This window comes from Diceros bicornis, chromosome 37 (genome assembly GCF_020826845.1).
Source record: "Diceros bicornis minor isolate mBicDic1 chromosome 37, mDicBic1.mat.cur, whole genome shotgun sequence".
Classification (NCBI taxonomy): Eukaryota; Metazoa; Chordata; class Mammalia; order Perissodactyla; family Rhinocerotidae; genus Diceros; species Diceros bicornis.
Genome location: NC_080776.1, coordinates 20,698,300 through 20,721,652, shown reverse-complemented (window position 1 = coordinate 20,721,652; position 23,353 = coordinate 20,698,300). Strand labels below are relative to the sequence as shown.

At 61.0% G+C, this 23,353-nt stretch overlaps 2 protein-coding genes across 2 annotated transcripts; one reads left to right on the top strand and one right to left on the bottom strand.

The window, feature by feature from the left end:
• Positions 1 to 304: 304 nt before the first annotated feature.
• ECEL1 (endothelin converting enzyme like 1) lies at positions 305 to 8,664 on the top strand. Its single transcript, XM_058533218.1, has 18 exons — positions 305 to 394; positions 1,328 to 2,216; positions 2,800 to 2,868; positions 2,974 to 3,084; positions 3,163 to 3,255; positions 3,444 to 3,568; positions 4,271 to 4,493; positions 4,845 to 4,943; positions 5,175 to 5,249; positions 5,457 to 5,560; positions 5,853 to 5,911; positions 5,993 to 6,044; positions 6,609 to 6,676; positions 6,876 to 7,000; positions 7,317 to 7,382; positions 7,777 to 7,872; positions 8,010 to 8,086; positions 8,219 to 8,664. Exons 2-18 carry the CDS (start codon positions 1,434 to 1,436, stop codon positions 8,316 to 8,318), a joined length of 2,325 nt encoding a protein of 774 aa, XP_058389201.1. The 5' UTR covers positions 305 to 394; positions 1,328 to 1,433; the 3' UTR covers positions 8,319 to 8,664.
• Positions 8,665 to 18,428: 9,764 nt separating this feature from the next.
• On the bottom strand, positions 18,429 to 20,610 carry LOC131399263 (intestinal-type alkaline phosphatase-like). The gene is made up of 7 exons (XM_058533434.1): positions 20,539 to 20,610; positions 20,156 to 20,290; positions 19,987 to 20,059; positions 19,717 to 19,851; positions 19,437 to 19,628; positions 19,099 to 19,215; positions 18,429 to 18,997 (listed from the first exon to the last, which is right to left on the bottom strand). The coding sequence occupies exons 1-7, from the start codon at positions 20,608 to 20,610 to the stop codon at positions 18,429 to 18,431; spliced, it is 1,293 nt and encodes a 430-aa protein (XP_058389417.1).
• Between the last annotated feature and the right edge of the window lie 2,743 nt (positions 20,611 to 23,353).

Here is a 23,353-nt window from a genome sequence, read left to right as displayed (position 1 = left end):
TTAAGGAGACCCCTTCCCGGGAGTAGCAGGCGCCCTCACTCTTCCTGGGACGCAGCTGGACCTGGAATCCTCGAGCCCAGAGCCTGTGCAAGACCCTCGGGAGCCTGTCCCCGCAGCCGCCGTCCCGCCCCCGAGCTGCCACCGAGCTGACAGGTAGCCGGGATGGAAGCAGGAAGAAGGAGGGGGCGCGGGGGGCGGGCGGAGGAGGGTGGAGCCGCCGGCGCGCCCCCTCCCTCGGGGCCGGCGGGCGGCGCGGCGCGGCGGCAGAGGAGGCGGCGGGCGCTCGGGGAGAGCGGCCGCTTGCCCCGCTCCGCTCCGGCTCGGGTTCGGGCTCGGGCTCGGGCTCGGGCTCGACCTGCTCTCTTGCCGCTCTTCCCGGGCGCGCACCTGCCGGGTAAGTGGCTTCCGAGTCCGCTACCACTGCAGCCACCATCGCAGCCACCTCCGCCGCCGCCGCCGCCGCGCCGAGCCTCCAGGCTTTGTCTGCGTCCCTGGAGCTCCGGCTCGGGCTGCGGCTGCGACTCCCGGGCTCGACTCTCCGGCTCCGCGGACTGCGCGGCGCGGCGCGGGAGGCTCCGAGGCGCGCGGGGCCAGCTCGCTCCGCGCTGGGGGTGAAACTTCGCCCAAGTTTGGGCTCCGGGGAGAACCTGTTGAAGCCGGGAGTGGCCCAGCGCGGGGACCGGGGGTGGGGCGGGGTACAGAACCGGTTCCGGGTTCTTAGGGCCGTCGGGGGTTTCTCTCCGATCCTGGGCTGCACAGCGCGCGTCGCTGGCGAAAGGGGCTGGTGGGCATTCTGGCGATTGAACAGAAGGAGACGGGGCTGGGGGTGGCCCTGCGGACATCCGCGAGGACAAAGTTTGGTTCTTTAGCCGCTGTCTTGAGCGTCTGTTCTAGTGCAGGGAGCCGAAGGTGGCCTCAGGGGCCGCCTAAACGCGCCCCTGATCGCACCTCCTTTCTCCAGCTCTGCTTTTCCCCTCCCCCACTTGGCCTTGGCAAAGGCAAAGGGAAGAGAGACCGCCTTTCATTGAAGGCCTACTAAGTGCCAGGCCCCGTGCTTTACAGGGGCCTCCCAAATCTTCGGCGGGCCTAAGTGTGCAGGGAGAAAGGAGGCAGGTTAAAAGGACGCCAGTGGGCGTCCGGGAGGTGGTGGCTACTCTGAGCCTTTCCCTTCCCTCATTCTTCGAGAGGCCAGGCCCCAGGCCAGCTCGCTGTTGGGGATGCGGGGTGGCCTCCAGTCTCTGGACCTAGGCCTGCGCCCCACCTCGTCGTGCTGTGGGTCCCGTCGGGCCCCAGTGCCTCTCTGAGCCTGCATCTACCTTTCCCGCAGCTACGGCCCGGGGTGGGGGCCATGCGGAGGCCCACGAGGAGGCCGGCGGCCCAGAGCATTCTGTAGCCGAGATCGCCAAGGGCTGCGTAGCAGTGCCAGCGGCACCATGGAGACCCCGTATTCGATGACGGCGCACTACGACGAGTTCCAGGAGGTCAAGTACGTGAGCAGGTGCGGCACGGGGGGCGCGCGCGGCGCCTCGCTGCCCCCCGGCTTCCCGCTGGGTGCGGGGCGCAGCGCCACCGGGGCCCGGGCCGGGCTGCCGCGCTGGAACCGGCGCGAAGTGTGCCTGCTGTCGGGGCTGGTGTTCGCCGCCGGCCTCTGCGCCATCCTGGCCGCCATGCTGGCGCTCAAGTACCTGGGCCCCGGCGCGGCGGGCGGCGGCTGCTCCGAGGGCTGCCCCGAGCGCAAGGCCTTCGCGCGCGCCGCCCGCTTCCTGGCCGCCAACCTGGACGCCAGCATAGACCCGTGCCAGGACTTCTACTCCTTCGCGTGCGGCGGCTGGCTGCGGCGCCACGCCATCCCCGACGACAAGCTCACCTACGGCACCATCGCGGCCATCGGCGAGCAGAACGAAGAGCGCCTGCGGCGCCTGCTGGCGCGGCCCGGGGGTGGGCCGGGCGGCGCGGCCCAGCGCAAGGTGCGCGCCTTCTTCCGCTCGTGCCTCGACATGCGCGAGATCGAGCGGCTCGGCCCGCGGCCCATGCTCGAGGTCATCGAGGACTGCGGGGGCTGGGACCTGGGCGGCGCCGCCGAGCGCCCAGGGGCCGCGGCGCGCTGGGACCTCAACCGGCTGCTGTACAAGGCGCAGGGCGTGTACAGCGCCGCCGCACTCTTCTCGCTCACGGTCAGCCTGGACGACAGGAACTCCTCGCGCTACGTCATCCGCGTGAGTGCGTACCCCCCCAGGCACCCGGCTCGCGGCCAGGGACCCGCGGCGCCGCGGTCCGGCACGCTCGGCCCCCGCGCCCGGGTGACCGGTGCAGAAGGGGAGAGGAGAGGGGAGGAGGAGAGCGCGCACGGCAGAGCGCGGGAGGAGGGCGCGAGTAATTTCCCTCGAGTAATTGCGGTGTTTAGCGGCGCCGCGGGAGTCGCAATTTCCCAGCCCTCTGGCAGGCGGTGAGAGCACGGAGCCGATGGGTCTGTGGCTGGCTTGAATGCCGAGAGCACAACTCTCAGTGCGGGTCCCGCAAGTGCCCTTCACCGGTGGGGAAAGTGAAGGCTTACTGGAGGAAAGATGGTGGGGAGGGGGCGGTGCACGGGGGAGTGCTGGCGTCCTCAGGCTAGGCTGGTCAGGGGTGGGAGCTCCCTGCAGCTTCTCTGGATGGACGGAGGGGCTGGTGTCTTTGTGCTCCTGGGGCTTGTGACAGAGATGTCTGGCATGTCCTCTGGGCGTTTGGGTGGGAATTCAGTCTGTTTGCAGGAACCTGGTATATTGACCTCTGACCTCTGATCTCCGTCTCTCTTCCCAGATTGACCAGGACGGGCTCACCCTGCCGGAGAGGACCCTGTACTTAGCTCAAGATGAGGAGAGCGAGAAGGTGTGGGCGCACAGGACGGGGTTGCAGGGAAGGCCTGGGACTCTGGGAGGGCTAGACCAGGGCCTCGCACTGACCCCTACCCTTGCCTTGGCCCTCCTGGTGCAGATCCTGGCAGCATACCGGGTGTTCATGGAGCGCCTGCTCAGCCTGTTGGGGGCCGACGCTGTGGAGCAGAAGGCCCAGGAGATTCTGCAGCTGGAGCAGCGGCTGGCCAACGTGAGCAGGGAGGCTGCCGTGGGCTGCAGGGAGGGGACCGCCGGGCAGGGCTGGGTCAACTCTGTTCTCCACCCCCAGATCACAGTGTCAGAGTATGATGACCTCCGGCGGGACGTCAGCTCCATGTACAACAAGGTGACCCTGGGGCAGCTGCAGAAGATCACCCCCCATGTGAGTGCAGCCCGGCCCTGGGGGGAGGCGTTGACCCTGGGACTCTTGGGTGGTCTCTCCCCAGGGACGGGCCAGGCCTTCCATGGCCATGGACTCCCGTGTCCTCTTGTTGCCTCTCCCTGACCCCTTCGTGTTCTCTGTGGCCCCTGCCACACCCAGCCCCACTGTCCCTGCCCATGGCCCCACAGCTGCGGTGGAAGTGGCTGCTGGACCAGATCTTCCAGGAGGACTTCTCGGAGGATGAGGAGGTGGTGCTGCTGGCCACGGACTATATGCAGCAGGTGTCCCAGCTCATCCGCTCCACACCTCACAGGTGCAGCTGTCAGTCACCCGCTCCTGCCCACCTGCCCCTCCAGGCCCCTCCCCTGTGCCCCAGACCTGTCTGCTTGGTGAGCTGTGAATTCCCACTTGCACCTGGTCCTGTAGCCATCCTGGGCAGGCAAGTGAAGAGCACTGGGAGAGGAGTCCAGATCCCTAGGCTCAGACTTGGCTCTCCCACCTACTCTGTGGGACCCTGGGCAGAGCCGTGAGCTTCCTGAGCTGCGGTTCCCTCATCTGGGGATGGTGAGGCTTGAGTGAGTCTGGACATCAGAAAAGGAAAGTGTGGCTGCAGCTCTGCCGCCCCAGGAGAGGCGCCACCTCCGGGAGAGCCTCCCTGGTCTCCGCCCACCTTGGGGAGGAGCAGAGGCCTCTCAAGCCCAGCCCAGAGGCAGACAGTTACCCCAAGTGCCCACTCTCCCACTCCATAGTAAGTCAGAAAATGACGCTGGCTTGGGACCCATCAGCATCAGGCGCTTTGCTCAGTGGTTGGAGGTGTGTCCTGCTGGGTGTGGACCCCGTCCTTTTTCCTGACTTGGGCCACTCCAGGTTCTGCCTCCGAGTACCTGGAATGACTCTCACTCCTGTGCGGGTGATAGGTCCGACCCCAGGCTGGGGGGCGGGGGCGGGATGGTGCCCTGGATGGCTTGTGCACAAGACCCTGTCCGGACACCCCGCTGCTTCACCTGGCCCTCAGGATCCTGCACAACTACCTGGTGTGGCGCGTGGTGGTGGTCTTGAGCGAGCACCTGTCATCACCCTTCCGAGAGGCGCTGCACGAGCTGGCCCGCGAGATGGAGGGCAGTGACAAGCCGCAGGAGCTGGCCCGGGTCTGCCTGGGCCAGGCCAACCGCCACTTTGGCATGGCGCTTGGCGCCCTCTTTGTACATGAGCACTTCTCGGCCGCCAGCAAGGCCAAGGTCGGGCTGCCCCGGGCTGGGAGGTGGGGGTGCGGGAGGGGCTGGGCACGAAGTCCTCACACGGCCTTGGTCGGAGGATGGGGAGCCCCGCACATCCCCCTGCAGCCAGGGGCACTGGGCCCTGTTTAGGGCCCTACCCTCTTTGAGGCCCAGGCCACTTCTCACGAGGCTTCCTCCTCCAGGAAGCCTGCCTCCCCATCCATCTCCTGCCCACCTTCTCTGCCATGCTCAGTAGGCGTGGCCTTAGGAACGTACGTGATCGTTGCTGGGGCAGTTTGCCCCCTTCCAGACTGCGAGCTTTTTGTTGGGGTGCAGGGCCTGACCCTTGACCCCTGACCCCTGACCCTGCAGGTGCAGCAGCTGGTGGAAGACATCAAGTACATCTTGGGCCAGCGCCTGGAGGAGCTGGACTGGATGGACGCCGAGACCAAGGCAGCCGCGCAGGCCAAGGTGAAGTGGGACCCTATCCCATTGGTTGGTTCCACAAACACTTGTTGAGTGCCTACTGTATGCCAGGTACTGGGGATAACAAAAGAGACAAAGATGCCTCTTGTGGAGCTGGCATCACCTGGCCCGTCTCCCCCTTGAGCCCCATGCTAGGCTGGCCCGGGAGCGTTTTCCCGTGGCAGTCGGGGGCTGTCTCCTGAGGCCCTGGCCCGCCGGCCGCCCTCTCGCCCGCAGCTGCAGTACATGATGGTGATGGTGGGCTACCCGGACTTCCTGCTCAAACCCGAGGCCGTGGACAAAGAGTATGAGGTGGGTCTGCCCCCGGCCCTGGCCTGCCCCGCCTGAGCGGCCGGCTTCTCCAAGCCCCTGACCAAGACCTTGAGGGAGGCCCACCACCGCCGCAGAGAAGGAGCCACAGCCCTCGGCTGACGGACCCTAGGAGGGCCCGGGACCCACATGGTGCCGGTCTGGCCCTGCCCCTGGCCTGCCGCTGAGCGCTGCCCATCCCCTGTGCAGTTTGATGTCCACGAGAAGACATACTTCAAGAACATCTTGAACAGCATCCGCTTCAGCATCCAGCTGTCAGTCAAGAAGATCCGGCAGGAGGTGGACAAGTCCACGTGGGTGCCTGGCCCAGAGCTTGAGGGGTCGGGGGGGTGCCATGGGGAGAGGGCTCCTAACCAAGGCCAGGAGGCTGGCAGGGCAAACTGCCTCACAGCCATCCCGGTGTGGGGGGCACAGGGCCTGCATAGGTCATGGGTGGGGGCCAGTAGCGTGGGGGCTCAGCCTAGGGGAGGCCCATGACATGCCTGTAGGCTGGGTCAGCAAGGCAGCCGTTGAGGAGGCTAGGAGGTGGGAGTAGTGAGGGAAGGACTGTGGGCCCCTCCAGCTGACCGCAGCCTCCCTCCACAGGTGGCTGCTCCCACCACAGGCGCTCAATGCTTACTATCTACCCAACAAGAACCAGATGGGTAAGGGGGCGTATGCCAGTGGGGTGACGGGGGAGGTGGGCAAGTTGGGCTGGTCTTTTGCTGACCGCACCCTTCCTGTAGTGTTCCCCGCTGGTATCCTGCAGCCCACGCTGTACGACCCTGACTTCCCACAGTGAGTACCGAACCTGGTGTGACCCGGCCAGGGCCTTGTGTGTGGGGTGCGTGGGGGCTTCTCAGACTGCCCCGCACCCCAGCTGCGCCCAAGGGTCACGACAGCCGCAGACCCTGGCTCCTCATAGTCTCACCTCGTTCTTGGTTATTTAGGAAAATGTGTAGGGTTTTTGTTACCTTTGCTTCAAATGTCCTGAGTGCCCCCTTACCGGGTTTGAGGCTTCTTCAGGTGTTTCAAAAGTGGAGCGACCTTAGTGATGAGGAAGAAGGCCAAATGCCATGTGGGGTGACTCAGTTTCCCTCCTGTCTCCCTCCAACTCTGTCTCCTCCCCCATCCCAGATCTGTTAGATGTTATTTCCTAAAAGGCAGCTGCACAGGAATCCTTGGCCCCTCTTACTATCCCACGAGGAAGCTGAGGCCCCTGTGCCCCAGGATGTGCAGACGCCACTACGGCCTCCCTCGGCTACCCCCCAGCCTCCCCCGGCGTCCCAGGGCCTGGGCAGCAGTGCAGGGCTCTCAGAGGGTGGGTGAGGCTGCGTCCTGATGCTGCTGCTGTGGGCCCAGGTCTCTGAACTACGGGGGCATTGGCACCATCATTGGTCACGAGCTGACCCATGGCTACGACGACTGGGGTGAGGCCTGTGGGCGGCCTGGGGGGATGGCGGGGGAGGGGGAGGACAGGCAGTGGGGGGCAGGGTGGTGATGGGCTGGTTGAGGCCCCACGGCCCCTCTGTCCCCATTGGCTGGTGGGTGGGTGGGAGAGAGGTTGGTGCCCAGCCTGGGCTCTGGGGGGGAGGGTCAGTCTCAGGCGGCCCCGCCCACTGCGCACAGGGGGCCAGTATGACCGCTCCGGCAACCTGCTGCACTGGTGGACGGAGGCCTCCTACAGCCGCTTCCTGCGCAAGGCCGAGTGCATCGTCCACCTCTACGACAACTTCACCGTCTACAACCAGCGGGTGAGCCCCCTCGCTGCCCCTCCAGCCCATCAGGCCCGGTCAAGCTCGCACTAGGAGCGTGCATACCCACACGTGTGCCTGCACAAACCCCGTGCCCAAGTCCCTGCACGCACACCCAGGGTCTGCGTGCACACTCCCTCGGGACGTGAATGAGTTCACACAGAACCACACAGCACATGGGGCACAAAGAGGGTGGACCCAAACCCTCTGGGAAAGGGAAAAGGGGGGCGAGGAGGGAGGCAGGGGGCCAGGGGAGCAAGGCCTGAGGGAGGCCAGTGGGCCCCAGGCAGCCCCCGGCCTCTTGCCTTCTCGGCAGGTGAATGGGAAGCACACGCTTGGCGAGAACATCGCGGACATGGGCGGCCTCAAGCTGGCCTACTATGTGAGCTGCCCCTGCCTGGCCCTTCATCCCTGCGGGGGGGGATGGTGAGGGGGCTGATGAGGAGTCCACTAGACAGAGGCTCCCCTCCCTCCCCATCCTGCTGAGCTCTGGCCTAGGACAGGGGCCTGTGCCAGCGACAGGATCCATGGGAAAAGGAGGGATTTGCAGGCCCCACCTTCAGGGAAAGTAAGGAGGGCTGCCTGGAGGGGGTGGCACCTGTCTAGGGTTAGCCTTCCCAAGAGGGAGCACGGCTCGGGGAGGGTGGAAGGCAGGGAGCCTGGGGCTCAGCACGGTGGGTGGTGTGCAGAGCTGGGGCCAGTGAGGGGCTGACTGGGTGGAGCGCGGTCAGGTCACCCCATTGGGGGCACCGCAGCTCCACGTTCTGCACCCCCAGGCCTATCAGAAGTGGGTGCGGGAGCATGGCCCCGAGCACCCGCTGCACCGGCTCAAGTACACACACAACCAGCTCTTCTTCATTGCTTTTGCGCAGGTGGGCCGGGGGCAGGGTTGGGGGTGGGGCACAGCTTCCAGCCCGTGTCCCATCAGCTGACCCTCAGAGGCAGGGGCCCTGTGGGACGCCTGGTCTCATATCTGCCTCTCCTCCCCTCCTCCCGTGTCGGGGCGCAGAACTGGTGCATCAAGCGGCGGTCGCAGTCTATCTACCTGCAGGTGCTAACCGACAAGCACGCGCCTGAGCATTACAGGTACACCCACCCACCTACCTGGGCCTCGTCCCCTCCTTGTGGCTGCGGCAGGAGCAGGTGGGGCTGGGAAGGGACGGCCGGGTGCAGTGGCCGCCAGGACCCACAGTTTGTGAGTCTCTCCCCTTATCCCAGGGTGCTGGGCAGCGTGTCCCAGTTCGAGGAGTTCGGCCGGGCCTTCCATTGCCCCAAGGACTCGCCCATGAACCCTGCCCACAAGTGCTCTGTGTGGTGAGCCTGGCCGGCCGCCCCCACACCCCCGCCACCCTGCACGAATGGCCTCCCCTGGCTGCCGGGGCAGGCATGGACCCGGCGCTGGCCCCGCCCTGGGCACCACCCGCCTTCCCAGCCCCTCCAGGACCTGGCCCCCCGCTGTCCCTCACTTCAGGAGGGGTCCGGAGCAGGGACCGAGTTGGGCTTCAGGAGCGCATGTGGGAGAGACGCTGGGGTCCCCAGACTTGCCTCTAAGGAGCCAGACCCCTGGCCAGGCTGGACTGTACAGGCCCCACCTCCGCTGTGTTCTTGCTGCTAAGTTTGGACAATAAAGCTGCTGTACTGTCACCTCGGCCTATTCAGGGGCCCCCAGAGCAGGTGGGTTTGGAAAGACCCCTCCGGGGCGAGGCTCAGTCCCTTAGCACCACCAGGACCCCGGAGAAGACCTCTTTGTCCCCTCCTGGTGGCCTTGGCTAGATTGCCTCTGTCCCGCCTCCCCAGGCTCTTCTGTCTTTTCCACCCGCCACCCATTCCTCCGTCCCCCATGTCCTGCCTAGGCTCCTGCCCAGTTCTGGGGGTGCCCCCAGACCAGCCTCTTGGGTGTCAGAACACCAAGCCCACACGCCAGCACGATGGGACCCACATGCCAGCATGATGCTGGGACGTACTCCCGCTGAAAGCCTAAAGTGGAGCCCCACCCTCACCCCTGCAGGAGGAGTTTCTGCAGTGTCCCTTAGCCAGTCCGGGAGCCCAGGCTAGGCTTTGGGCTCAGCTTCTCTGAGAAAGGGGAACCCCGACGACACTTACATAGAGGTGGGGGCCCGCCTGGAGGGGTTGGGGAAGGAGGAAGTGCTGTCCGTCATGGACGGGACGGCAGGTGTGGAAGGGCCGCCGTGGGGCAGCCCCATGGGGGGATCCCCGGCATCTGCAGTGTTGGGGGACCAGCGGTCCTCCTGCTCCGGTCTCTCTCTCTTACCTCAGGGCCGGCCCTCAGGTGTCAGCGCCTCCCAGAGCACTGCCCCGTGTGCCTGTCCCCACCTCCCACGGCAGGGCTGACTCTCTCACCAGCCCAGCTCCTTTCATTATTCTTAGAGAACGTCTGTTCCCCTCCCGGCCTGGAGTGACATTTAAAAAGTCCCTGTCATCTGAGCCTCAGGCACACCAACCTTGGGGAGTGAGAGAAAACACACCTGCCACGGCCGATGAGCCAGAGTGGAGGGTGGGCCATTGCGTAGCCCTGGAAGGGCTTCCCGGAGAAGAGGCAGGAACAGAGAAGGACCCCACGGAGCAGCCGAGTTCCCCGAGGGGCGGGGGCTCTTCCTCAGGAGGAAGTGCAGAGCCCACAGTAATCAGTCCAGGGTGCAGAGCCCTGCTCAGAGCTGCTGTCCAGGGTCGGGGCCCCGTGGCAGGGCTGTGTTTATGGACCCGCCTTGCTTTCCCCTCCAAGCCCCTTTCCGCCTGGGCTGGGCGCATATATAGCGTGTCCCTTGAGCAGCTGGCGCAAAAAGACTATCCTCGATCTGCCACCCACGTGGGTGAGGCCTGGTGTCCGGGGCCCTCTGGACCCCACAACCCGCTCTGTCCCTCTGTCCTGGGATCCTGGCTGGAGTCAGAATCCCCTGACCCAGCCCTCTTGCCCCTGCCCCGGCTCCCCAACTTCCCCAGCTCCACCCAAGACCAATCCCTCCTGTCTCCTTGCCAGCTTAGGGGAGGCCACAGGGTGGGGGAGCCCGTGGGGTGAGCCTCCAGCAGGCAGACGGGGTCCCTTCTGCTCCCCTGCGGGAAGTGCGGTGAAGCCCTGACGCTCCTGCGGCCGACTCCTCCCCTTCTGTCTGTGCCCAGTGGAGGGGGCCAGTGGGATTGGGCATGGGAGGAAGGTGGGCCCAGGGGCCCTGGGAGAGGACACGAGGTTCCTGGCCTGGAGGCTGATCCAGAGCCGGAGGCCGGGAAGCCCAGTGGTTTCTCAGCTGTTGGTCGGGGCCTGATGACCAGCATGTGGCCCGGCCGGGAAGCACCCTCCTTGCTGGCAGGGTTTGCCCAACAGGATGTGAGACCACCAGAGACCCCTCAGCCTGACAGATTCCCACGGGGCTCATAGCAGCGGTGTCGCTGCTGCCCAGGGCTGCGGGGCTCCGCATGATCCTTGGGGAGAACCGAGGGAGACCAACAGGTTAGAGGGAGCGTGAGCCAAGGGCAGCCCGAGGACCGAGTCCCGGTGCTGAGACAGGGCCCACAAAGTTCAGCCTTGGCCTTGGAACCTGAGCCATGGCGTGGCCCAGCGGGGCACAATAGTGGCATTGTGTGTCACCCACTGGTTCCCGGATTGCTTTTGCAGAGAGACCCTGACAGCATCCTCACTGCAATGCAGTGAGGTGGGCAGAGTGACAGGGGCAGCCCCTTTAACAGATGGGGAAACGGGGGTCTTGTGCCCGCCTAAGGTCACACTGCTCCCATCAGCTCCTTGGCTGCTGAGTCCTTTCTGGTTCTGGGTGTCCGTGCTACACTCAGGTCAGCTGTCGATGTGTTCTGTTAGGAAACCGAGCATGTGGCCTAGACACCTGCGAATTGTCTGCTGGGCCCTGTACCAGCAGCCGCCCTGGGGATGAGCTGCCTCTGATTCTGCCGGAGTGGAGGGAGTGCACAGACTCAGCACAGCTGCCTGCTTGGCCTCAGTTTCTCTTGTGTTGAGTGAGGGGCATGAGCTTGGCGGTGAAGGTCCTTCTTGCGGCGGAGATGCAGTGATTCCAGAAGCAGCCCCTGGGGCTCCAGTGATTCTAGAACCAGCCAAGGGGAGGGTTTTTGGGTCTGGCTCCATCCATCCCCCAAGGGCCGGCTCCCCAACGCAGCAGGCGTCCTCTGAGGGCAGCTCATCGGGATGACAGACAGCCATCTTCAGAGAAGCGGCTCATAGCAGGGAACTGAAGGAGCTCGGGATGGTTTACAACTGCACTCAGGCTTCCAGGCGTCACCTGTGTGCCCACGTGCAGAGGGCCTCCCGGTTCCCTGCCTCTGCAGCGGGCCCTGGTGCTGCCATCCACAGCTTTATGACCCGGCCTTGAGTCCAGGGGTCACTGCTGGGTGACCTTGGCAAGTGAACACCCTCTCTGGGCGCCAGGAGCATCATTGGCAGACCCTGGAGGGGGGCATGTGAGGGGTGCAGCCACCTGGGCTAGATCCACGTGACCACCCCTGTCCTTCCCCTCTCCAGCCCCCGGGACTGCACCGCGGCTGCCTCAGCAGTGTGAGCCTGGCTCCGAGTCCTCAGGGCCCAGGATGCCAGTGGGGGGCAGTGGGACGTTGCGGGGCGGGTGGGGACTAGCTCTGTAGAGAATCGGGAAGGATTTGAGGCCAGCTGGACAGGTGGGCTTGTGACCAAGCTTCTCTGCCTCGGGTCTCAGAGGGCACATGGGTGTTGGTGGCCCCGGGATTTCTGGGTCCCCCAGGAGGGGACACAGGGTGACTGGTGCCACTGAGCAGCCATGAGCCCAGACCTTTCTAACCAGTTCAGGGACCCAGATTCGAGTTTCTGCCACCCATGGGGTGGCTTCTATGCTGACCCGGTGGCCAGCGCCCTGGGGGCCCACGTGGCCCAGCTTGTGAGGTGTCCTAGATGCAATGTTTGTAAATGGCTGAGCCCCCATTCCACATATGTTGGGCAGCCCTGCGTCCTCTATATGCAAATACCTCTAGGGGTGGGATCTTGGGCTTGGGTTTCTCCCCATGCCCCCTGGGTGGGCTGGCCCTTTTCTACCCCATGCTCCCCATGCTGGGCAGCACCCCGATTCCTTCCCTCCCCAGGGACCACCTGCACAAGACTGGGGGGCACTCACAGGCTTTGCAGGTTCAGGGTGGCGCAGGGGGCATGGCCCTGCCTCCTTCTCTCCTTTGCCCCCTTCTGGGCTCCTCACCTCTCCCCCAAACTGGCTTAAGAAACCGCCTTTCCCTCGATTTAGTTAAAAGAGCCACTTCCCCTTCCCCTGCCGCATCCAGCCTTGTCCAGAGGCTGAGCGTGTCTGTCCGCCAAGGCTGCCCCCGGGGCCACCCTGCGGCGGGACAGGGCAGCCGGCAGAGCCTGAGCCCAGCTTCCTTTGCCCGGCCCCACAGCCTCCAGAGGAGCGAGCCCGCGGGGGGCATGGTTTTTGCAGACGTGAATCACGCCGTCTCCACCCCTAAGCAGAAGGGACTCGCCCCGCGTTGGTTGAAATGGCGGTTTCCCTCCTGCTCCCCTTGCTGGGGCCCGGCACACTCCTGTCACCGCTCAGCCGCTGGAGGGTTGAGGCGGGCTCCTGGGGCAACCGAGACCCTTCAGGCTTTGGAGCCAGGCAGCCCTCCTGGACTGCACAGCAGTGACCACGCCAGGTGGTCGTTGGGAGCGTTTTATAGAGAAGCACAGGCTGCCGAGCACGCCGTTTATAACTCCTCCCGACGCTCATTGGAGTTTCAGAACAACATGCACCAGCTCAGCCCACCCTCCGGCGGGAGTCCTTGCTCTGTACCTCACTCTTCTCCTGAGGAGACCAGGAGTTCGGAGGGCACGTCGGCGAGCGGGACCTTGGCAGGCGAGTCCTCCACCCCGCGTCTCGGGAGAGCAGCTGTTCCTCTGCAGCCTGGAACACTGCCAGGGGCGGGGACTCCCACGTTCCGTGCCTCCTTCCCTTCTGGAAAGCTGGCCGTGGCCTGGCCTGGCCTGGCCTGCGGAGCCCTTACACTGAGCTGGACTCACCGCTGGTGTCCTGCTGGGGTCCCTGCCCCTGACCCCTCTTCCTGTGGTCTGGGGCTGACCGCAGGCTCCCGTCCCTGTGGACATTTTCTCCCTCCACTCCCGTCACCCGCCTTTGTCCCACCTGCTGTTCACGTGACGTGTTGTGGCTCATCTCGGGGCCTCCTTCTCGTTGGCCTGGAGTTGGGTTCTCACCCAGCTTGATGACACCCCGCCCCGCAGGTTCCGCTGGCCATGGTCTCCCCTCTGCTGTAGGGAGGTGGCTGGCTCAGTTCACCCTTATGTGTCCTGCTGTGGCAGACATAAGGTGACCCCCTCCATCCCCCTGGCTGCCTCCTCCACCCCCGCTCCCTGCCCCTCCCGCAGGGTTGAAAGTGCCCAGAGGCCTGCAGGGGCACACCGTCCATCCCTCGGATCCGGGTCCCTTTGAGCGACCCCTGCGAGCCTGGCCGGTGTCCAGCATGAGCTCATCAGGTCGGAGGGGATGAGGCGGCGCCTGGCTCCCCCGACCTCTGCTGCTGCCCAGGATCCAGGAGCCTCTGGCAGCAGCTCAGGCTGATTCATTGTGTGCTAGGCAGCTCAGATCCCCAAGCCACTGTCACATGGTGCTGTTAAGTGGCATCTCTCCTTGTCTATACTTTGCATTAAAAAAACACAAAATCCCTCCCACCTTCCTGCAGGACCAAACCCGCTGCTGATGGGGATCTGGGTAGAGAGGTCCGAATGTGGCTATTTCCTCTCCCCAGGAGCCCTGGCCAGGGCCGGGGGAGTGGGGTGGGGCATGCTGGCTGATAATGAGGAACTTGCAAATCTGGTGAGCACAGAAAGGGCCAGAAAAGGACACCAGGGCCTGGACGCCTCCCCGTTGAGAGCAGACTCTGGGCTTACTGTTTGGGACAGGGGGCAGCTGTTTCCTCCTTGAGGGGCAGCTCAGGAGACAGGAGACTGGTACCTGGGCCCCGAGCCAAGCGCATTGGCACAGACTGGGCATCCTCAGTGGCAAGGTGACGCATCAAGGGGAACTCGGGCTGCTCGTTGCCGGGCTGCAGCCTGTGTGCACTGGGAGCACACCCTGAAGCTCTGATCAGCTGGAGTAAGCAGGCCCTGGGCCCCCTTAGATCAGGGGGTGCAATTTACAACACTGCCCAGCTCCCCGCAGGCTTCTGGAGCCTCCGCCCACCGGGAGGCAGGGATTTGGGGACGCTTCATGGAAGGGGCAAAGGCCTGTCACGCAGAGGCTGACCAGGTGGGGACACCTGTTTCTGGAACCAGGGGGGCTGATGGCATCAAATGGTAACATCAGCCCCAAAGTCGGGACAAGGGCACGTGTGGCATCGCGTCGTCCCGGGGGGCTGCAAGGCAGCTGCCTGCTTTCACCCATCATGATGCTGCCTGTGTCAGCCACCTGATCATGCTGGGCTTGGTGCAGGGACAGGGGCTCAAGGGGGCTCCATGAGCAGGGGGGCTCCGGGTCTGGCTGGGACTGGACCTGTGGTGTCCTCCAGGCCCCTGTGTGAGCTCTGCTGGGAGTAACCCACGCAGGGTCACAGGCAGTTGTTACGGCTGAGAGTCTCGTCAGGGCCCAGGAAGGCCTGGTCCCCATCTGGATCTCAGGGCGTTTGGTTCCAGGGACTTTGGGCCTTCTGAGTGCTACTGTGTAGAGAGCTGGGCTCTCCTATGCTTTTTCTCCTTTGCAGCCTTGCTACATTCCTAGGCAGGGGGCACCCTAAGACAGCAATCAGCGCTGTTCATATTTAAAATGGAGCTCCATGCTGGTGCCTTCACCCTATCAGCCAGGCACCCACCCCACCTAGGGGAGGAGAATGTGGTGCCCCAGGCAAGAGGTTGGCACATCCTCCCTGCCCCCATTCTCTCACTTTCCGTGGATTGTGATGTGTTAGAGTTTAGTGTGTCTGGCTAAGTGGATTTACGGGTTATATGATCTAGTTTTAAACAAAGTAATCCTCCAAAACAATCAAGTGCTTATGAAAGATTCCTGTACAGAAACAGCAAATAATACCAATAATCCACACCCAGGTGAAGAACCACAGAGGTGGCAGCTCCAACACTAAGCCCCTTCTGATAATGCTCGTCGTCACCCACGGGACAGACCTGTCAGGATGTTAGCCCCAAATATAAAAAAATAGCCAAACTAAGTTGTGCGAAGTGCCCCCACCCTGTCAGTGGATAACAGCAGCAAATCCTCATGGGTAGCAAGGCATTTCAAGACTAAGCTTTCAGAACATGAAGGCAAACTCCTGCAATTTTTTCCCAGCAATGGTTAAGTTATGTGCTGTTCAAGCCAGTACCTTTTGATATTTCCCTAAGCAACAATAAATATTTAGAAACCTCTTTTAAAGTATTTTGCATGATTGCATAAGACAGAAAACACCTACCACAAGGCAAACACTTCTTTCTGCTGCACTAAAAATGGCAGAAACAATGAACAGAATGATCTGTCGACACACCGAGAGGCATTTCTTTGTCAGCAAATACTGTTGGAAGATGTAGAGAAAACACTGCAGTAGATTGGAAGGAAGTGTTCGAGCAAATTGCCCAGTGTGGGAGGTTGGCTAGACAGTGGCTAAAAGTACAGATGTTCTAGCACATCTCAGCTTAAGGTATTTGCTGGATTCTCTTCCAATGATGGAACACACAAACCACTTTGTGTGTGTGTGTGTGTGAGAGAGAGAGAGGGAGAGAGAGGGAAAGAGAAAGAGAGAGAGAGTCTTTAAAGGAAAGATATAGCAGAGAAGATATATTCCCAACAGTAAATGCCTTGTTTCATAAAAACAATGTCATGTGGGAAAAACAGTGTCAGTGCACCCATTGATGGAACGACTACTCGGAAGGGATATTTTTTAAAGGATCCTGGATGAGGAAAAGGTGCAGAGATAGTAACAGCCGCAAAACTCACTCATTGGCCCATCCACAGTCAAACCATTGCAGGAAAGAACTAGAAGCCTCGAGGGCACACAAAATGTTATAGGAGCCATTGGTGGTGTTAACCCTATAAAACCAAGATCGCACTAGTAGAGTAGATGCTTCATGATGCTTAGTAATAAGATTGGGTGGGACCATGAAAACTCTCCAGACCACACAGAAGGAGTCGTCTTTATGGGAAGTATTTCAGGGCTGTCCTGAGTCCTCCTTCCCTCTCTTTCTTCCTAACTTCCCCTCCTTCTTAAATACCAAGGTGCTGACAGTTCTTAAGGTGACAAGAGCCGTCATTCATTGGCTCCCAATAAAAACCTTGGAAAAATAAATGCCTTTTCATGCATCAGCCCCTTCAAAGGAAAGATGTTAAAACAGATGTTTGAAAATGTTTCCATGAACACTGGATTTTGTAGCCAACAATGTGTTTGATAAAACCCCTCATACCTACACACTTTAGAAAAACTTGGGTGGCCGGCCCTGTGGCTTAGCGGTTAAGTGCGCGCACTCCGCTGCTGGCGGCCGGGGTTTGGATCCCGGGCGTGCACCGAGGCACCGCTTCTCCGGCCATGCTGAGGCCACGTCCCACATACAGCAACTAGAAGGATGTGCAGCTATGACATGTAACTATCCACTGGGGCTTTGGGGGGAAAAAAAGGAGGAGGATTGGCAATAGATGTTAGCTCAGAGCCAGTCTGCCTCAGCAAAACGAGGAGGATTAGCATGGATGTTAGCTCAGGGCCGATCTTCCTCACAAAAAAAATAAAAATAAATAAATAAATAAATAAAATGCGAAGAAAAACTTGGGAGCAAAAACTGTGCTTTTTGAAATTTAGATATAATTTACATACCATAATATTTACCCTTTTAGTGTGTACAATTATGCGATTTTTAGAATTTTCCAAGTTGTGCACCCATCACCACTAATTTCAGAATCATCTGTTTTTAAAACCTGTAGAGTTTAAAACGTAGCATTTCCTTGGGTTTTGAACCCATTTATGAAACGTAAACAAGCGGCACCTTCCCATTGGTTTGTAAGAGCAACTAACTGACAACAAGGAAGACAGAAGTGTAGCAGCTGGATTATACAAAAGCCTTTGCGTAATTGGTGGACGGAGTTAATAACGAGGATGATGGTTTATCCACCAGCTAATGATGCCCTTCTTCCGTCAGCTCCCATAGTTTTGTGATGGCCACTAAAATCTAGAATTGAAATAAAATCCCTGAGAGCCAGGCCTTCAGATTGGTGTTAAGTCAATTTTTTGGGTTAAATCAAGATTTTAGTGATTAAGAAAGCAAATTCAATCATATTAATATTTCTAGTGAGAGCAAGTACTTTTTTGCACCTTTGTAATTGTAGAAATAAATCGGTAACTTTGAAAAAATTTATTGAGAAATGTGGTTGATTTCACCCTCCTAGAGTTCTTTTAAATGTTCCCTTTGGGATGGGTGAGATCTTCAATGAGTGTAGCTATACTGGAGTGGGTGTTCCAGAATGTTTCCGGATGGAGGTCAGAAATGTGTGGTGTCTGCACCTGCCCCCTGGTTTCCCAGCTCCCACCTCTGCCCCCTCTGTCGATCAAATCACAACAGAATAGACTCTTCTCCACACAGTGGCCAGAGTGATATTTTCCAAGAGTCAGGTCATGTCAGGCCCCTGCTCAAAGCCTTCTCATCACATTCCACTCTGGAAAAGTCCAAGCTCTGCCCCCCGTCTGCTCCCACCCCTCCTTATCCCTCACGTTTGCCTCCTGTACCCTCTCCACCTCTGATCCAGCTACTGGCCTGAAACAGCAGGTGTTGATTGCTGCCTCAGGGCCCTTGCATGGCTGTTCCTCCTGCATTGTCTGCCCTCACTTCCTTCACTCTTTGCTCAACTGTCTGCTTCCCAGGCTGCCCCTCCCTGACCTCCTGATCTGAGTTATCTGCCCCATCCCCTCACTCACAGACACACACTCTGTGCCCCCACAACTGAATGACTTTTCTTCTAGAACATATCACTGGTATTACAGTGTAGAATAGCTTATTTGATTATTGCTTGGTCCCTCTCAGAAGATCAGAGGCTCTGGGAGGGCAGGGAAGCTCCTGAGTTCACAGATCTGTGCCCAGCGCCCAGATGGCCGCAGAGAAGGTCAAGGGCTGCCTGCCTGTCCCCATTGCTTCTCCAGATGCTCCTTGGATCTCCAGTCTGGAATGGGCATGGGGGGGGCAGTGACCATCTCAGTAGCTGAGTGACTGGGCACAAGTCTCCTCTCCTTTCTGAGTTGCTGTCTCCTCTCTGTTTAGTGGTACCGCTGGCCCCCTAGGAGGGGCAGCCCAGGGCTTGTGTCAACACACACACACACACACACACACACACACACACACACACACACAGCATCCTGGCCAGAGCAGCCTCCTTGGCCAGCAAGGTGGTCCAGGCCAGATGCAGGGTGACAAGAAGCCACCACTCTCCGAAGCTTCCAGGTGCCCGAGGTCTCAGATCCCAAAGAGCAACGTAAGCTTTTCCTGGCCGCCGAGGTTGGGGCCAGGGAGTGGAGGACAGCAGGGAGGACCCCGGCCACCGGAAGAAAGCCGCCGCCTCAGCCTCCAGGGCTGCGCCGGTTGAGGCGGGTTTCTTGTCAGCAGGGTAAGGTCAGGCGGTGGGGCTCCGGGGTGGAAGCTCTGGGCGGGTCCTGGGGCTGGAGGCTCGGGGGCGCGGGCTGGGGGATCAAGAGTCCCAGCGACAGGGTGGGGGGGACGGTCAGTGGGTGGCGGACACCAGCAGCGGCAGCGCCGGCACCATGCCCGGCCTCGGTGGCCCGCGATTCGCGCTCTGGGTGAGCCTGGATTCGCGCTTTCGGTGGGGGTGGCGGGGGGCGACAGGTCGCAGGCCGTGTAGGGCTCCAGGCAGGCGGCGAAGGCCATGACGTGCGCCACGAAGGTCTGCTCCTGCACGCCGTGCACCAGGTGCGCCTGCGGGCCGCGCGCGAACACCGCCACGTCCTCGCCGCCGTGGGTCTCCGACGACAGGGGCACAGCTGCCTGCTGCCTGTACGTGGCGCTCACTGGACGGAGGGTGGGGCTTAGGGCGGGCGGGGCCGGCGCCTCCCCCCTCCCGCGAGTTCCCCACAGTGGTCCAGCCAGACCGCAGCCCCGCTGCACTCACTGCTCTCGCTCTCGTTGACATCCGGCCGGGAGCCCCCGCTGAGCGCGAAGCCTGGGCCATTGCCATAAAGGATAGAGGTGTAGGCCTTGCCGTCGGAGGCCTTGCTGGGGGCCAGCCCTGCGGGACAGGGGACCTGTGATGGCACTCACCACAGCTTATGCAGCGCCCCCTGTGTGCTAAGCCCGGTACTTCTTGCCTGTTCACTGACTTAAGCCTCTCAAGAACCCTACCAGGCGGTTGCTGTGATTACCCCATTTGACAGATGAGGAAACTGAGGCTCAGAACCATTTCTGCCATATAATTTAGGAAACAGCAACTGTCACTCTCCCTGGACCCACCTAAAATGGGGCTCCCACGCAGGGTGTAGCCACCAAAGGAGAAGACGTGCGAGTGGTCAGCGGTGACAAGGGTCAGTGTGTCCGTCTCGCTCGTGAGCTGGCTGGCTTTCTCAATGGCGTCATCAAACATGATGGCCTCAGTCAGCGCCAGGTAAGCTCCGCCCGCATGGTGACCGTGGTCGATGCGGCCCCCTGCAGGAAGGCCACGTGGGAGGTGGGTGATGCCCCACCTGCCCTGACCCCCTCCTCCCTGCTCAGCGAGGGGCTGCCACTCACTCACCCTCCACGAAGAGGTAGAAGCCACTGGGGTTCCTGCTCAGCACGCTCAGGGCCGCCTCCGTCATCTCCGTCAGGGACGGGTCCAGGGCGAGGTCTCGTTGGGCCTCATATTTCATGTCTGCTGGCTCGAAGAGGCCTGTGGGAAAGGGGCTTCCGGTGACGGGTAGCTGGACAGTGGGGAGGCTCAGTGGCAGCCACGTCTCTGCACGTGCTGGGCCATCTGAGGACCCGGGTGGCCAGGGCAGGGTGGTGGGGTGGGTGGGGTCGTTACCCATGAGGTGTGTTACAGAGGGGTCCTGGGACGCCTGATGGAGCGCCGTGCGGTTCCACACGTACTGGGCACCCTGGGAGGGGCAGAAGCAGACCTCAGCCCATGGCCCTACGACCTGCAGCCCCTGCCCTTGTCCCCGCTGTACGCCCACACCCACGAGCCCCGTCACCTCGTGCTTGTCCAGCCACTCCTGCACCAGGTTCTTCTCGTCCACCCTGGTTCCGTTCTGGCTGCCATCATCCGGGTACTCAGGGTCTGGGGTCCCCTTGGGAAACATGTACATGCGGCCTCCACCCAGAATCACCTGGGGCCAGAGGATTAGGGCAGGTGGGCTAGGGGCCTGGCTGCCCCTTGATCCCCTCCTCAGACAGCCCCCAGTGCCCCCACCAGGTCTGTGGGAATGGTGTGTCCTTGGCTATACCCTCTACACCCCCCACAAGTCCGTGGAGTCCCTGCCAGGCCCAGGGCTCAGGCTGTGGGTTGCCAGGGACTGTGTCCAGTGCGGGCCCGCCCCCTCTGCCCAGCCCCTCCCCCTTGCCCTTCGTGTCACACATCAATGTCCATGTTGGAGATGAGCTGCGTGGCGATGTCCTGGCAGCCCTCCTCCAGCGCCTCGGCAGGCATGTGGGCACCCCCATCCCTGAAGGAGCCCCTTGTGTCAGGCCTGATTCCCCAAGGCTGCCCTGTGTCCACAGGCAGCATTGGTGGCAGGGTTCTGGGAGTTATGGAGGGTGGGACAGACCTTGCACACTCACCGTCTCCCAAGAAGATAATGAGGTTCTTGGTAGCCGTTTGGATGGGCTGCACCTTCTTAGCAGTGTCCAGGGCCTGGGCTGCCTGGAGGTTCCAGAAGTCTGGGTCCTCCTCCTCAACTGACCAAAGAGAGAGTGGAGGCTGGGTCAGCCTTGGGGGAGCACCTGTGTTTACGGGGAGGCAGACAGGTCCCTGATTACCTGGGATGACACCAAGGGAGAGCCGTAGCCTCAGGCCCAGCAGCAGCAACAGTACCCAGGCTCCCTGCATGCCTGTGGGATGGCAGGAAGATGGCGAGGTTGGGACTCCGGAGACCCTGGGACACCAGGGTACCAGCTGCGCTACAAGTTACCTGGGCTTAAATCAGGGGAGGACTTTGTCCCTAGCTGTAAAAGGCTCCATGTCCCTCCCAGTGCCCCACACAGCTCCCTGACCCCACCCCGCCTTGTGACTTGAAGCTATGCTGGCAGAAGGGAAGTGGCAGGGTGTGGCTGAGCGAGCTTAGGGGCAGGGGTACTGAAAAAGTCAGGTCCATCCCTCACAGGATAGTCTTCAGCTGTCTCCCCAGGGGAGGGTGGGGAGTAGGGGGCACATGCCCTTGGGTGAGGAGCGTTTGGAGTGTCCTGATGGAGGCCACTCCCAACCCTCTGCTCTTGCAGTTGTGGGAGACCCCTCATTCCTCGCCTGATTTGTTCAGTATTTCCTGAGAGCCAGTAGTGGCCAGGCTCGGTTCTGGAGGCTGAGGGAGGTGGGGTGCGAAGCACATGGCCTGGGCCGGGGCCTGGGTCTGGACTCTTGATGCAGCCCCGCCACCCACGTGACTTCTCACCAGGCTTGGCCTGGGCAGGTGGGCCGGGCGCTGGGCTGGAGTGGGTGCCCAGGAGCCTGGCCCAGGGTTCTTGTGCTGTGGAAATGGGTGGGGCTAGTGGTGACAACAGAGTGGGGGCCTTGTCTGTGTCTCCAATTACAGAGGGCTGGGCTGGGCCAGCCTTGCGTGTGCGTGTGTGTGTGTGTGTGCGTGTGTGTGTGTAGGGGGATATGCCCGCCTGCAGGGGCTGGTAGGGGTGGGGCCCAGTGCCTTGTACATGAGGTTGACCTCTGCTCCCTTGGACTGGCAGATGGAACCCAGAGGTGAGTCTGTTCTCTCCACAGGCCACATACACTCCCCAGTATGGCTCCTGATAAGGAGCTGAGAGGTTTCTGTAGCCCCAGGCTGGATTCAAAAGCATAAATTCTTTTTTTAAATTTTATTTATTTATTTTTTTCCCTCCAAAGCCCAGGTGGATAGTTATATGTCATAGCTGCACATCCTTCTAGTTGCTGTATGTGGGACGCGGCCTCAGCATGGCGGGAGAAGTGGTGCGTCGGTGCGCACCTGGGATCCGAACCTGGGCTGCCAGCAGCGGAGCGCTCGCACTTAACCGCTAAGCCACGGGGCCGCCCCAGCATAAACTTTGTTTATCCATTCCTCTGGATTCGTTGAGTTCAACAGACGAATGGATAAACAAAGTGAGGTATATCTGTACAATGGAATATTATTCAGCCTTAAAAAGAAAGGAAATTGTGACACATGCCACAACCTGGATGAGCCTTGAGGATGTGATGCTGAGTGAAATAAGCCAGTCCCCCAAACACAAACACTGATTCTATTTATACGAGGTATCTAAAGTGGTGAAATGCGTAGAAAATAGAAAGTAGAATCGTGGTTGCCAGGTTCTGGAAGGAGGGTGATGGAGAGTTGTTCTTCTCAGGTGGGTATAGAGTTTCAGTTTTACCAGGTGAAAAAGCTTGGAGATCTGTCGTACAATAATGCGAATATACTTAGCACTACTACAGTGAACTGTACACTTGAAAATCGTTAAGATGGTCAATTTTATCTTGCGCTTTTGACCACAATTTAAAATTTTTTTCAAATAAAAGAGTGCTTGCTCCCTGCTCTGTCCACCCCAGTGGACCATGGTAGCCCCTTCTGTGCTCAGGCCTCCTCACCACCTGAGCCAAGGGCTTGGTCTCCCAAACCAGGGTGACTGCACCGGCCACCAGCATCTCCCTGAGCAGCCTCACTTCCCACCATGCCATCCCCTCAGGCGGAGCGTTCCCGGGTCCTCCTCCCTCTAACATATCCCCTCCAGGAATCCTTTCTGGCCTCTGTCAAATGTCCCCATAGCTCCCTCTACCGGCTGCATTGTCTTGCTGTGCAAGGGAAATTTTTGGCTGAAGATCTGGGGAGACTAATTTCCTGGCAGTCCCTTAATTAACTAAGGAGCAGGAAGACCCTCAGGGAAAGTGGGTTCCAGTGGGATCCCGGGGGGAGAGAAGCCTGGATGTAACTCCCCCTGACAGGGTTGCAGGATGAGTGCTGGGCTGTGCTTCAGGCGGCAGAGAGGGGGGATGAAGGGGGGTGGGATTCTGGCTGTGGAGGTCAGCCTCCAAGATGCTGACGGAGCGAGTGCTGGGGGAGGAGGGGGGGGAGCTCACACAGGCAGATCGGGGAGTTGCTGGCAGAGCAAGGTGACGGCTGTGGAAGAGGGATTTGGGACACTATGTGGCACTTTCTGTGCTCTGGCCCTCAGGATCTGCCCCTTCCTTGGGCCCTGCCCTCCTTGCTGGCTCC